At 39.4% G+C, this 13,725-nt stretch overlaps 1 protein-coding gene across 2 annotated transcripts in view; it reads right to left on the reverse strand.

Annotated features, from left to right (window-relative positions):
• Positions 1-7,472: 7,472 nt before the first annotated feature.
• sh3gl2a (SH3 domain containing GRB2 like 2a, endophilin A1) overlaps positions 7,473-13,725 on the reverse strand; it is a 38,845-nt gene continuing 32,592 nt past the window's right edge. Inside the window, exon 9 of one of the 2 annotated variants that reach the window (XM_086295499.1) lies at positions 7,473-10,307. In XM_086295499.1, coding sequence (XP_086151625.1) covers positions 10,111-10,307 — 197 coding nt within the window. In that variant the 3' untranslated portion in view covers positions 7,473-10,110. Of the gene's footprint in view, positions 10,308-10,443; positions 12,981-13,725 lie in introns of those variants that run through there. The other variant, XM_086295500.1, reaches the window with a different exon arrangement.

The raw sequence follows: 13,725 nt of genomic DNA on the forward strand, positions 1-13,725 counted from the left end.
TTGTTTTTTTACACATGAGCAATTTAGACCGGAAATTATGTGGCAACAATTTTGATAATCTTTACCTTTGTTTATGGGGAAACTCCACAGAGGATAAAGAGAACCACTGCACAAGAACTAATTTCCTTAGTGGGCATTTGAGGATTGCTCTAAAAGTAAGTTAATCCCTATAGATCCCAGTATTTAAATGCCCTCTTTTACAGCATTAAAAAGCATGTTTGCAGCCTGGCACTGATTTTCTTTAATAATGACTTATTTTATAAGTCATCAGAGTTAGGTACATGGTTGCCTTTGACTTTGCTATGTTTTGACACAGACAGCTGTCTTGAAGGCCTCAGTAAATAAAGTAACTGAAATGGATTTCTCAGCCATGTTTGTGTTGTTGGAGCATTTTAAGCGTATTTTTATGGAGCGGTCTGACGACTACTATAGCTTACTCAGTGATAGAGCTCATTCAAGAACTTTGTGCTTTAGTTTCTTGTGAGTTTAATTCTAGTATTTTAGTAGTTTTAGTAGCACTAATTAGCAGATTGCACCTGCACAGATTATGATGACAGACAGTATAAAACACAGACCCAAACACCATCAGCAATGGTTTAGAAAGTCCCATTCTGAAGCTTTGATATGAGAGTTTCTACCATTGCAATCTTGATGCTTTGCTATTGGATGTGATTAGTGGCCCAGGTCTGACTGTGAAACCACATGCTCACTGGCTAACAACTTATGGTTATCAGCCCATTTATTCCTCCTTTCTGAAATGTAGCATGACCAAGATTAAGAAACTGGTCTTACATTAATATTTATCCAAATATGACCCAAAATGAGCAAATGAGCCCATAAACTCTTCAGGAAAATGTTTAAAGAAGTTGTGTCAGAACGCCACACTCCCATGCCTTTAAGTAAAAGTTTTGCATTTTGAAACGTGTTGGCTCCGGCACTGGAGCACAGGCAAACCTTCATTTCCAGTTTGCATCATTCTTTTTAAACTTGGTGCAGCACCTTTGTTGCAGTTAAAAATCCAACAACCTCCGGGAACCTCTGCCAGCCTATTAGGAAATATGCGATTCTCTAGCAACCAATTGTTGTGGCAGTGGTGGACAGCTCTTGAGCAGTGTGCGCATGAAGTCAGGTGAGAGACCTACACATGACCTCAAGTGGCTACTAAAAAATGCAGATTTACAGCACCTCTACGCTGGCTTCATTTTTCAGATGCAGAAAGCTTTTAGAATCTTTTATGCGGTTTATCTTTATGAATTGTGGTTTAGCTCGGTTTAGCTGATCACTTCATACTCTATTCAACAATGTAATATTGTAAACAAACGCAAACTCAATATTGCAACAAAAAACAAAAATAAGCAAAAAAAATCCCAACACAGCACTGAGTCCAAAACCAGCACATCGTATCACATCCATCTTTTATATACAGTCTACTTTTGAGGACATGTCAAATCAGAATGTGTGTTTAATCTTTTTGCACTGGTGCTGGTAGAATATGTTTTTCAGCTGTAGGTTCAGCAGTTAGTCTCCAGGCAGTTGGGTTTCTTTCTTTTTTTTAACCCTTTGACCTTTTGACCTCCTATTTCTGAAATCAATCGACTGCCCTTGGCTTTCAGCTTCTCACGTGGGAATGTTTGCCATCTTCTCAAATTGCAAACTAAATATGTTATAATAACAGATTCCGTGACTTAAGAAAATAAATAAATAAATAAATACAGAGAGAGAGAGAAAGAAAAAAGAAGGAAATTTGTTAGATCAATCAATAATGAAAAACAGTTATTAAGCAAACCTCGCTCAGCTGTCTTACAAAGTACATCCTGTCCAGACGTCCACTTCAGTATTAAAGAGAGCTGTGTTTTTGATGTTAAACTGATTAAAGATAGAGTGGACGTTTCTGGCGCAACTTCTTCTTCTACCGTTCTTCTCCATACAGCATCTGAAGAGGCCCAAGCTCCAGCAACATCTGCAGTACAAAGAACTATTTTATTATGTGACCCCTGTGTTCAGTCTCATCAGCAGAATGCAGTCAACTTAATTGTTTCATAATTCAGATGGACCCAAAACATACAGCCCAGGCACCCCAGGAGTTTATTATATATATATAAAGCAAAGAAGTGGAATATTCTTGAACAGCCAAGTCAGTCACCTGATCTTAGAGCATTTAAGCATGCATTTCATTGTTTGAAGACTAAACTTTGGACAGAAAGCCCACAAACAAACCGCAACTGGAAGCCGCTGCAGTTAAGGTCTGGCAGAGGATTACAAAGGAGGAAAGCCAGCATCTGGTGATGTCCATGAGTTCAAGACTTCAGGTATTAGGTATTGTCTAATTACTTTTGAGTCCCTGAAGGGATTGTGTTAAAAAATGCTTTTGTTCCTTGTTTTGTTTTTTGTTTTTTCTTCAACCCGGTGAATTAAAGCTGCACTTCAGCTGCATGTTGATGCATTTCAAGTTCATTGTGGTAATGTACAGAACCAAAATTTGGATAGTTGTCCCTGTCCAAATATTTATACACCTAACTGTAACTAAGGTAAAGTAAACAGTAGCATTGTTTTGGTACAAGGTGAAATTGCTGAAGCATCTGGATGTAGTGGCCCGCTAGTGTTAGTCACTTTGATCTTATCTTCTGCAGATATCTCAGGGTCACCAGTATTTTGGCGCTTACAGCAAAGTTTAGTCTTCACCTACAGAAAGCTTCCAGTGACACTGCGTGCCATCCTAAATCAAGGGCCTCATCAACTAGATCTTGGTATTTTACTTTCTTCAGTTCATGGGAAATGGCTGGTCTGTCCTTCCAGGCCTAGTTGGAAATTTGGTGCTTTTTAGTTTTGAATGCTGGGATCTGGTGCTTATTAAACTACCGATTATAATAATGATTATAAATTATAATAATCCTGGTTGGCAGGTTATATTCGCTTCTTTGCCACATTGTTATCATACATATGAAATGGAGCTAATAAGAATACTTTCAGAAAGCTGAATGGATTGAAGAGTTGCTTTAAATGTATGATATGCTGAATATGTTTCATGGAAAGGAACTCATGCTGTTGCATAAATGTCACAAGCATGCCATAAACCTAAATTATAAGGTAGTACAAATAAACATCATACCACTCTGTCCCTTTCTTTTTTTTGGTTTTAAACTTCAGATATAAAATAACAAATACAACTGAACCAGATAGCAAGCTTCAGTTCCCCTCTAAGAAACTTTCCTCACAGAGCACCTTAGGTTTATCACCACTAGAGGATGCTTTGCTTCTAGTGAGTCTGACAGTCCAGCGGAGTCAGTGGGAGTCAGACAGATAACTGGCAAGGTTCAATATTTAAGAGGATACGCCCTGTATCCACAATATCCAACTGTACTCATACGACAATGGCTCATTACTGTATGTTTTGGTTTGTGTATTGTGGAATTATCTGTCCTGCACAATGTCAAACAAAGAAAAGGCTGTGTCTATATTTGCTGTGATCAGCAGAGCGACAGGCCACAGGGTGTGTGACACTGAAAACGACATGCACTAATGCTGCTCAAAAGACAGCTGACAGGAAACAGTGCTGTACTGTAGGTGTCCCTGAAGCGAGTCCAGCAGACCAGTGTGTGTTAATATATGCATGCATGTCGAGGTGTAGAGGTAAAGTTGTGTGCTTGAAAAGAGGGTGTAGCCAAAGTGACTCATGGTAAGAGACAACGGTTGAATACCTAAAGTTTTTACTGGAGTTATCTGGTGTGTAGTTATAACCTGAGACAACCTATCTGATTGTTTTGCATATTCAGCTTCCTTCTTTCACACGTGGAGCAGGCAGCAGAACCAGATCGTCCCAATAAATAAAAAATATGCTGTAACTTGCTTCCCTGTTCACAGAAATAAACAGAAAAAATGCTTTCTCCCAGCAGATGACCCTAAATCACCATTTAGGGTCATTTTTCAGGTAACAGCGCCAGCTTTCTATATCTGGTATCTGTTTTCATGTGTAAGTAAAATGAAGGTTTTGGATTGTTAACGAAAACTGAATAAAGAATAAATAAACCAGAGGACAGTGCCTTCAGCTTTAGCAAGTACAGACAGACATCTAATACAGTCTGAGGAAATGAAGATAATAGTCTGACAAGCAGTTAATGAAGGATATGGTTTCAGTCACTGTGCAGTGGTAATTTCCTGAAACATTATACAAACAGTGAATCTGAACATAGAAAGAACTTTAAAGTTTGAAAACTTTTGGTAATTTCTCAAAAAATAAACACAAATAAGCACATGTTGAAGTGGAGACAGGTACTGGTTATATGTGTCGTTCATTCTTACAAAGATATCAGTCATCAGAGGGTAACTAAATTGCCCTCCATCTACCACAAAGTTTGCTTTTATGCAGCACATCAAAGTTTATTCTGTAGAAACAGCTTCAAAGCAGACAGAACACTAAACCACAACACACATTGATGGTGATTAAAAAATCCCACAAATTGCATATTTTGTTTGATGTGATTATTTTGGCTCATCTTAATGCAGAGAAAATGTTTTTTGTTGTGGCACTGATGAGATTGAAGAAGATAAAATATTTGTTTCCTGTGAAGAAAATCTGCTTTTTCCTCCAGTTTTGACAAATCATGTTCTGTCTTTGAAGCTCTGCAGCAAAAATCACGTGAATGCTATAAAGGAACATTCAGCACTAACATCAGCACTTACAATATATCAGCATGACAATAATACTAATAAAATGGTAACAGCTCCTTTCTTTGTAGTTGATCTGCTGGTGTTTTTTTATGGAGTTGCACATCTGGTATCTCATTTGTGTTTCTGTTACTCAATTTTCTACAATTTTTATTTGTTCAGTGTCATAATACATGATAGATTGAGGCCTTACAAACCTAAAAGCCTGTGCAAAATGTGCTTAAACAAGTACTCGGTGGTCTCCGTCGAAGAAATCTTTACACCAGACGCTTTATTAGGTGCACCTTTGCTAGTACTGGGTCGGACCCCCTTTTGCCTGCAGAGCTGAATTAACTTAATTCTTCATGGCAAAAACTCAACAACAGAGTAAACCCCAACAATCACATGATTGCCTATATGAGCAAGAACTTCGGTGACTACGGGCAGTGGCGGTCCTAGCCAGTTTGGCGCCCTGGGCGAACACTCCCTCTGCCCCCCCCCCCACCCCCCCCACACACACACAAAACATATTAAGGATTGTACATTAACATAAAATTGTTGTACACACACACACACATGAAGAGAGAGTATGCATAGTATGCAAACGGCTACCAAACAGCCATCATAATTCGTCATACAATGAGAACAGTACGAATCAACAACTGACAATGACTAATTAATGTTAAAATATGTAACATAATGTATTGTTTGGAGTTTAGTCTGTTCCTGTTGCTATTTTTACCATTTATTCTGTAACTCACATTATTTCCTTAGGGATTAATAAAGTATTCTGATTCTGATTGTTTCAGGATGACCTGCCATTATCCAATGACACATCTGCTTACCTGCATCTTTTTCTCGTTTCTCCTCCTCTTTTTTTCTCTTTTTCTAAACTGAGGACCTGATGGCTTTGAACTTTCCTTGTCCATCTTCCATTGGTTTTAATTTTGCACTCCAGTATGAACACCCATCTCAACCCAAGGATCACCACAACATGATCTAACACACCTACACCTTAGTTCACAGATTCACTTTGTCTAGGGTGCATTTCTGAGATTTCAAACAACCCAGGATTCAAATCATGAATACATAATGGGCTTGGATTTACAACATTATAAATGAAATGTGCTCTATTAGGAAGCAGCAAGCCCCCCCTCCCCTTTCGACGGCTTGTGTGTGAGACTTTAAATCATCAAACTGTAAATTTTAAATTGTTATTGATCCCTTTACCCCTGGTCCTAAAGTGTATATTTATTTTCTTACTCTTCTTATATATATTATTTGTTTGCTTGCACTGCTGTAACTGGAGCCTTGTCGTCTCGTCTCTCTATATCAGGGGTCGCCCGTATCTAAAACCGCTACTGACTATGGGAAAGAAAACCTCTTTTTAACAGGAAGAAACCGGCTCAAGGAAGGGCAGCCATCTTTGAGTTCACTGTCATGTTCAGGACACCAGTTTGAAATGATTGGGCTTTGTGATATGGTCTGTTATCTTGCTCGATTTAATGATAATGACACCCATTAGAAGACTGGCATGGTCAGCAAAAACAGCCAGGTTGGCCTTTGGAGGATGTTCAGTTGGTACAAACGGGCTCAAAGTGTGCTGAGAAAATGCCCCCCATCATCACATCACCAGCAGCCCAAAGCACTGATCCATGCTGTCATGTTGTTTGCATCAGACCAGAGAGTTTTTTTTACCCAATCTTCTGTTGTCAGTTTTGGGGGATCCCACGTGAACTGTACCCTCAGTTTCCTCTTCTTAGTTGACAGGAGTAGCAACCTGTGTGATCCTCTGCTGCTGTAGCCCATCTGCTTCAAGAATCAGCTTGGTATGCATTCAGAGATGCTCTTCTGCATACCTGGCTTGAGTTCCTGTCAACTCGAAGCAGTCTGGCCTTTCTTCATCAACAAAGATTTTTAACCCAGAACACTGCAGCAGCTGAAGTCACTTAAATCCCCTTTCTTGATCCTCAGTTTGAATTTCAGCAGGTCATCTTGACCATGTTTACATGCATTGGATTGCTTGCTTGTGATTGGCTGATTAGGTATTTGCTTTAATGAATAAACAGTTGTAGTTCTAGTGTGTGCTCCAGTAATGCTTACATTACTGTGTATGTAAGCATTTGAAATGGTAAATGGACTAAGTGCTATTTCTAACCACTTAATATACTGCTGGCTTTTTAATGTGTAATATTGTATAATTTACACTCCAGTTATGTGTTTTTAATAGGTAAAAAACTGAAATAAATTAAATAAATTTATTTATATCCACTTAAATTACAGGAGAAAAGCATTATTACGAGAGTGCGATGTTGAAGTATTTAGTTAAGTTGAAAGCTTGAACAAATTTACTTACTTTCCAGTACTGCTGATAGCGGCTGCTCTACAACATAATTCCTTGTTTGTATGGGTTAAAAAAGTTTGCTTTGTATATCCCAGCTTACACATGCTTGCAGTGTGTTTAATATCTTTTGGAGCCTTTAAGATGCTTGAAGCTGCAGTCATGCTTTTGATGACCTTACACCAACAGGGTTATTTAAATATTTCAGCCGTCTTGAAAACACAAAAGAAGATTCTCATACCTGACCCATTTCACCCCCCGCTTCTCACAGCGCATCATGAAAGAATCCAGCAGGAAAATGAATAATGCATCAACCTTCTTGTATTTGCAGAGCTAAGTCGCCACCCCGCTTCCTTGTGTACTGACAATAACAGAGAGGTGTAGCGAGGTAAAATAGCTCGTGTTACATGAGCCCACACTGAGCTTAGGTTTAGTGTAGATGTGGACAAAAAGATTGTTTTGTGAAGGGAAAATCATCAGGCCAATAACCATTTCTTGGCATTTATTTGAATAAATTACACTGATTTGAACTGAATTACACATTTTTTTTCTTTACATCAAGCGTACAGTTTTAGAATCCAGTGCAGGAAAAAAACAAAACAAGAACAGAAGAAGAAAAAAAAAAACAGACCCCCCCCCCCCCAAAAAAACAAACAAACCCAAAACAACAAAAAACAAAAAAACAATCCAAAGACAATCATGTGCAGCACATAATCCCTCCTGTCACATTGCTTCTGGGTTAGATACTATATATACATCTATAGAGTATGTGTATACTTCTGTCACAATTACAAAAATAAGATACGTTACTGTAGATGCACGACTACACACACACACACACGCACACACGAGGTGAAAACAAAACACAAAAAGCTGTACAGTCCTCATTGAGGGCAAAGATACACACGATTGTTAAAAACGTGAACGACAAAAAGAAGGAAGAATTTGTTACGTCTTAAAAAAAAAAAGAATAAATACCTCTTTAAAACTGTATCGCTAGACTCCAGCCAACAAAATATACCATCTGTTAACATTGTGCTTCCCTTTGGAAGAAAAGAATACACTAAATATGGGTTATCGGCTGATTTTGCATCATTTATTGTAATTTTCCACACAAAGAAAAAAATAGTAAATGTTTATGTTTTACATTTATCCTGTGTCTCATAAAGATGTCTTACGCTGTTTCTTACTCTTAGTCCCCCCCGCCCCCAGTGCATGTTTCTCATACAAGCATAGATTAACTGAAATAAATAAATATAATTCAAGCAAACATTTTGTATGAGAAACGTGTGAAAGGTCCACTGTCATAAGCATAGTATGTCTTATAAGACGAATACGTTAAACATTCTTATAGGTTTTCTTTTCCATATAGATCTGCTGAACATAGTGAATTGGTCCATGTTTGTTTTAACGTTGAACACTGTCAGAGACAGTAGATGTTAAAACCTCAGCATCAGAGGTTCTCTGCAGCCCCATCCCTGTGCATTACTTGAAGAGTATGCAAACCCAAATAAACCGCCCGCCCCCAAAATACACGCGCAACATTTCTACAAGATGGGTGAAAATAAATAAATAATTGAATAAAAACAGTCAGTGCTGCTGCACAGGCTGTTCTGCAGAAAAGAAAACCTCAGTGATAAAACGTGCACTACAGCTCCCGACTGGGTCGATATGAGTTCTTGGTTATCGGTAGATCACCAAAAGATGGGGAAACGATCTCACATAATACTGCATACGAGCATATCGCAGGTTGGAAAAAATTGGACATCTACAACAACATCTAGTTTTTCTAAGCTCGGGCATGACGTGGAAAAGGGGGGAGAGGGGTATGGTTTATACGGTTGTATAACCGTGAAGAAAAAGCTATTTGTGTTTGCATAATTTTAACCGATATATAAAATTTCCACCAAGACAAAAAAAAAGAGGAACAAGCTATCATTGGACTCTTTCCTTAAAACACTCCTGCCTAGTATCATCAGTGGCTTACAGAAGCTAAACTACAGAACACTACTTGGACTAGTAAGGGATGCAGGAAGAAGAGCTACGCCTTCTTCAGCTGCACAATTATATGGTTTCCTCAAGTGTTAAGATTTATACATCATTATATCACAACACATCAACCATGTTTCACACTGCTGATAAAATACATGTCGGTGGACTGAGACCTGCGCACCGGAGTTTTTCTTTACATCACTTCAAAACAATTTAAACTTCACTGTTTTTAGAAAATCATGTCATCACTTCACTAATCACTGGCTCGGGTATGTGTCACATACTTAATAAAGCGTCACCTAGAATACCAAAGAACTCCAGGTTGCAAGCTTAAACCTGTTCCCATCAAACAGACTTTCTGATACCTTCCTGCTGGAGTTTCATTTTCATTCAGGTTTTACAAGTAACTTTGGTATAACATATGACCAATATGTTACAACACATGCACAAAAAAAAACCATTAAAATACTGTGTTACTTGATGAATCTCTTTAGTTTTGTCTAAACTCATTTAAACTGATTCTTTTTAGGACATGACAGGAACATAGTTTCACCCAGAACTGTCAAAAGAGGCAACGACTGTCGAAAAAAGGAAAATTGAAAACAAAAATATTCAGTTAGTTAAACATTTTTTTTAAAAAACATGAAACCAGTTGAAAACATGCTGGAACTACAGATTATTTTGTAGTGGTAGTTTGAGGAAAAAAAGAGTTTCTATCTACTGCAAAGGTTTTCACGAAACACAGAGATACAGAGTGTGATTTTGCAAGCCTGCGCTGAGAAGCTTGTGACGGACTGACAGCCAACCTAAAGCGAGACAAAAGCTGGGATGGAAACGGATAAAATGACTACGGAAGCCTGAAGGTGACTCGTGGGATAAGGGGGAAACAAGACTATAAATGCTGTTTTCTTTTTTTCCCCTCCCCTCGCTTTCTTTAAGAGTGCTTCCTTTAAGTTATCATCACTCTCACTCACATCTTCATTGGTTATTGTTTCGTTGCCGTTTTGACTCCTTTAAAGCGGAGTGCAGGTGGATAAGTAGGAATGTTTAGGAAAAGGTTACTGGGAATACTTGGAGGAGGAACTGGAGGCCAGGATTTATCGTGTCGCAGCTTCGGACACTGCCGAGACATCCTAGTGGGGCAGCGGCACCAGGATATCCACGTAGTTGATGGGAAAGAAGCCCGAGTTGCCCTGCAGCATCCCCTCGTACCAGTTGTCATCAATCTTATTGGTAAGGGTGATGATATCGCCCTCCTTGAAGCCTAGCTCACCTTCGTTCTCAGGGTCAAAATCGTACAGCGCACGACAGCAGGGCTGGTCCATGGGGGCTGGAGAAGAGGAAGAGAGCGGTTCGGAGAGATAAACAAATAAAAGTAGAGTTAGGAGAGGCAGGCGAAGGAGATGAGACTCCACACATTGATTACAAGCAGAATAACCACAAGAAAAGCTTGTGAAAGGCTCACCTGGAGACCTGGCTAAAAGAGGGAAAGAGAGCAGGAGACAAAGCAAAAGAGACACAAAGCATCAGTAGCCGCGAATATAATTAGCGTTTCAAAGAGCAGTTTAATATTTTAGGAAATGTCCTTATGGCGTAGCGTTCAGAGTTGTTGTGTTATAGCCTGTGTGGCATTTCTTAACATCTGTTTTTGACCGTGTAACTGGCTCATCGTTTCCCTGTGCAGGTGCAACATACAAGTGAGTGTTATACAGCCTTGAGCCTCCAACCTCAGGGGGACAGTAATGAGCTCACTAAAATCTGACAACAGCACATTAAAAGAAGAGTTGGCCCACAGAGGGTTGGAAGAACGAAGCCAGGAAGTCCTTTTTATCTGCATTCTATTGCAAGGCCACCAGATGGCGATAGCTGTGGTTGCGAAAAGCCCTATTGAGGTTTATGGGAAAACAGGTTTCTGGCTTGACCTCTGTAAACACTTTCCTGATATAAATAAAGTCTTCTGAATCTGAATACATCATTTGTTGAAGGTGTTATTATTTAATCTGTTTTATCTGGCTCTGAGCAGTTTACAAGGACCTCCAAAAAGTTAATATTAACTCTCGTAAAAGAATATTAGTGAGGTTTACAGGTGCCAGCAGGTGAAATTTGTTAAGATGAGCTGCTACCCAGGGGCCTGTGCTTCGTACCGCGCTAAGTGAGTTAGCTGGATTAGATTGTTGACGATTTCGCGTGATCCTGGATCGTTCGGTTCCCCGAAGCCCATCCGGGACTTGCTGTCATAGCAACAGAGCCGTAAGCGTAAACCTGCTGGGGAGCAGGTTTACTTTATGTAAACAGGATTAGATCGCGGCCACGCAGGTATGTCCGCGTCATTCATACGAAAGCAACAGCGATATTCCACCACTGTTTCACCATAAATAAATAACATCAATGTAACTAAAGATAATGCAGCACTTGATCCTTTTATTGATTTCACACAGATACATACAGGTCATTTCCTAAAAAAGGGAAATGTACTATTAACATTCTATGACATGTATGTGATTATTACAGATGTAATTCATATTTCAGAGTAGCAATTGCAAATTACTTTGTGTAATCAAGATGAGAGACCACGGCTATAAAAGCGAAGGTGGATTTGGGAAGCCTGTCGCAGCCATGTCCTGTCCGTTTACGCGAGCAGCCCATTGCGGAAGGTGCAAGATTGATAAGGAGAGTTTTCAGAATTCAGCGTATATTGCGGGATAGACAGGATCCTTTAGCTCAGCGCGACAGTGTGCTCATAGAGAGATATCGATTTTCCCGCGAGGGTATTATTCACTTAACCAACTTGTTGACGAGGGGGTGCAGGACCACCACCTGTCTTTTTTTTTGCTCTGCCCTTTTCTTGGTTGCTGTTATGAACAAACAAACAGAGTATTCCAGGGTCTCTTTCCAAGAGACGACAAGCAATATAAGTGATAAATATTACCATTCTGTAGAATATTCTTATATTTCACTTTTACTTGTTCCCATGTTCTAGTGGGTCCTGTTGTGGCTCTAATGTGAAAGGGGATATAATATAACATATTATAATATAATATAATGTAATATAATATTGGATAATATGGTGTGATATGATAAATCTACCCTACCGCCTACTGGTGTTGGCCAGAGGGGCCGATGGCGCAATATGGCAGCCTGGCTTCTGTCAGTCTGCCCCAGGGCAGCTGTGGCTACAACTGTAGCTGCCTCCACCAGTGTGTGAATGTGAGAGTGAATGAATAGTGGCATTGTAAAGCGCTTTGGGTGCCTTGAAAAGCGCTATATAAATCCACTCCATTATTATTGTTATTATTGGATTACTTACGAGTTTGATTTGTCAGCAACTTTCTGCCAGCCCTCTCTCCTTGCTTTTGCAGCCTTTGCAGTGTTCCCTTGCGTTTTAATTAAACTCTGAAACTCCTGAAATCCCTCACTCAAGAGTTCTTGCTCTGCTGCCGAAAAATACCGAGCGCGCTCCTTCGACATTTTCGCCAACCAATCAGCGGGTTGCCGATCACTGTTTCTGCTATCGATGCGTATCCCCTTTTACGACACCCAGCGATCGCACATTACTTCATCCAGCTGTACTAATCGTCAACAGCAGGTGTGTTCGGGGAACCGGATTAGCGCGCTCACGGTTAGCGCGATGATTTGATCTTGGATGTTTCATTTGATCTTGGATGTAGTAAGCGACGTACGAAGCACAGGGCCCAGGTCTGTCAGTTGGTTGGCTATAGCTTTATATTTAGTGTCCAGACAGGGATGTTCTTATGTAAGGCTAAGCAAATACTCAATCAAGAACATTTCCAAAAATGTCAGATTACTCTTTAAAGAAAAAAAGAGCTCAAAAAAAGAGAACAAACGGGGGTTAGCACTGCAATCAAACAAACAAAAACAAAAAAATTAATGAAAAAACAAGAATACACTTATTCAAAAGTCCATTTATGGAAGGATAAAAATAAGAGTGATAGCGAGATGTGGCATCTCTTCCCAAGTCACTCTTGCTCACCTGGAGATCTTGCTGCAAAGGAGAAAGAAAAAGAAGAAGGGTGTGCGATGAGAATTTTATCACTCAAATCTTCAGATGGAGAAATGATGAACTGATGGAATTACAGTGATCACAGCGATGACGAGTCAGTAGACAAGAGAGCAGGAAGAAAAACAACAATTTGAAAAGAGGTGGAAAGGCCATAGACTGTAGACAAAAGATGGACATAACCCCTTACAACATCAACCTCTGTGCAACATCTGTGTTTTGAAAAACATAACAAGCAAGAGAACCAGGACGCGATCCCAGTATACCCTGCTAGTGACTTTAAACTAAAGGCTTTGACTATAAAGCCATTAGAAAAATGGTTGAAGTGAGAAATACATTTTACAAAACTGGGCTCCTTTTAGCAAACTGAAGAGTTGCCCCCTGCTGGCCATTAGAGGGAAAAAACATGCAAGTATGAAACCCTAAAACTGTGTCCATCTTTTATCTACAGGCTATGAGAGAAGCAGACAGACAAAGAAAGAGTGGGGGAAATAAAATAAGTCAGAAAATTCACAAAAGAACGAAACAGACACAGCAAATGCTCGTCTGTCAAAGCGGTTCTTTAAGTCATTGTTGAGAAATCTTTGTTAGGCAAGTGGACGGCACGTGATTTTCTGCTGTTTGTTTCATCCACTTAAAACTGACAAGTTTCTCCCACACAAAAAAATATTAATTAAAAACAAAAGATGTATAACAAAGCAAAAAAAGAAGAAGAGATACTGTGGTATCT

The sequence above is a fragment of the Aulonocara sp. 'chitande type north' Nkhata Bay genome, linkage group LG6, assembly GCF_057382095.1.
Source record: "Aulonocara sp. 'chitande type north' Nkhata Bay isolate Kocher_YH1m ecotype deep benthic linkage group LG6, A_spYH_male_GT1.1, whole genome shotgun sequence".
In the NCBI taxonomy this organism is placed as follows: Eukaryota; Metazoa; Chordata; class Actinopteri; order Cichliformes; family Cichlidae; genus Aulonocara; species Aulonocara sp. 'chitande type north' Nkhata Bay.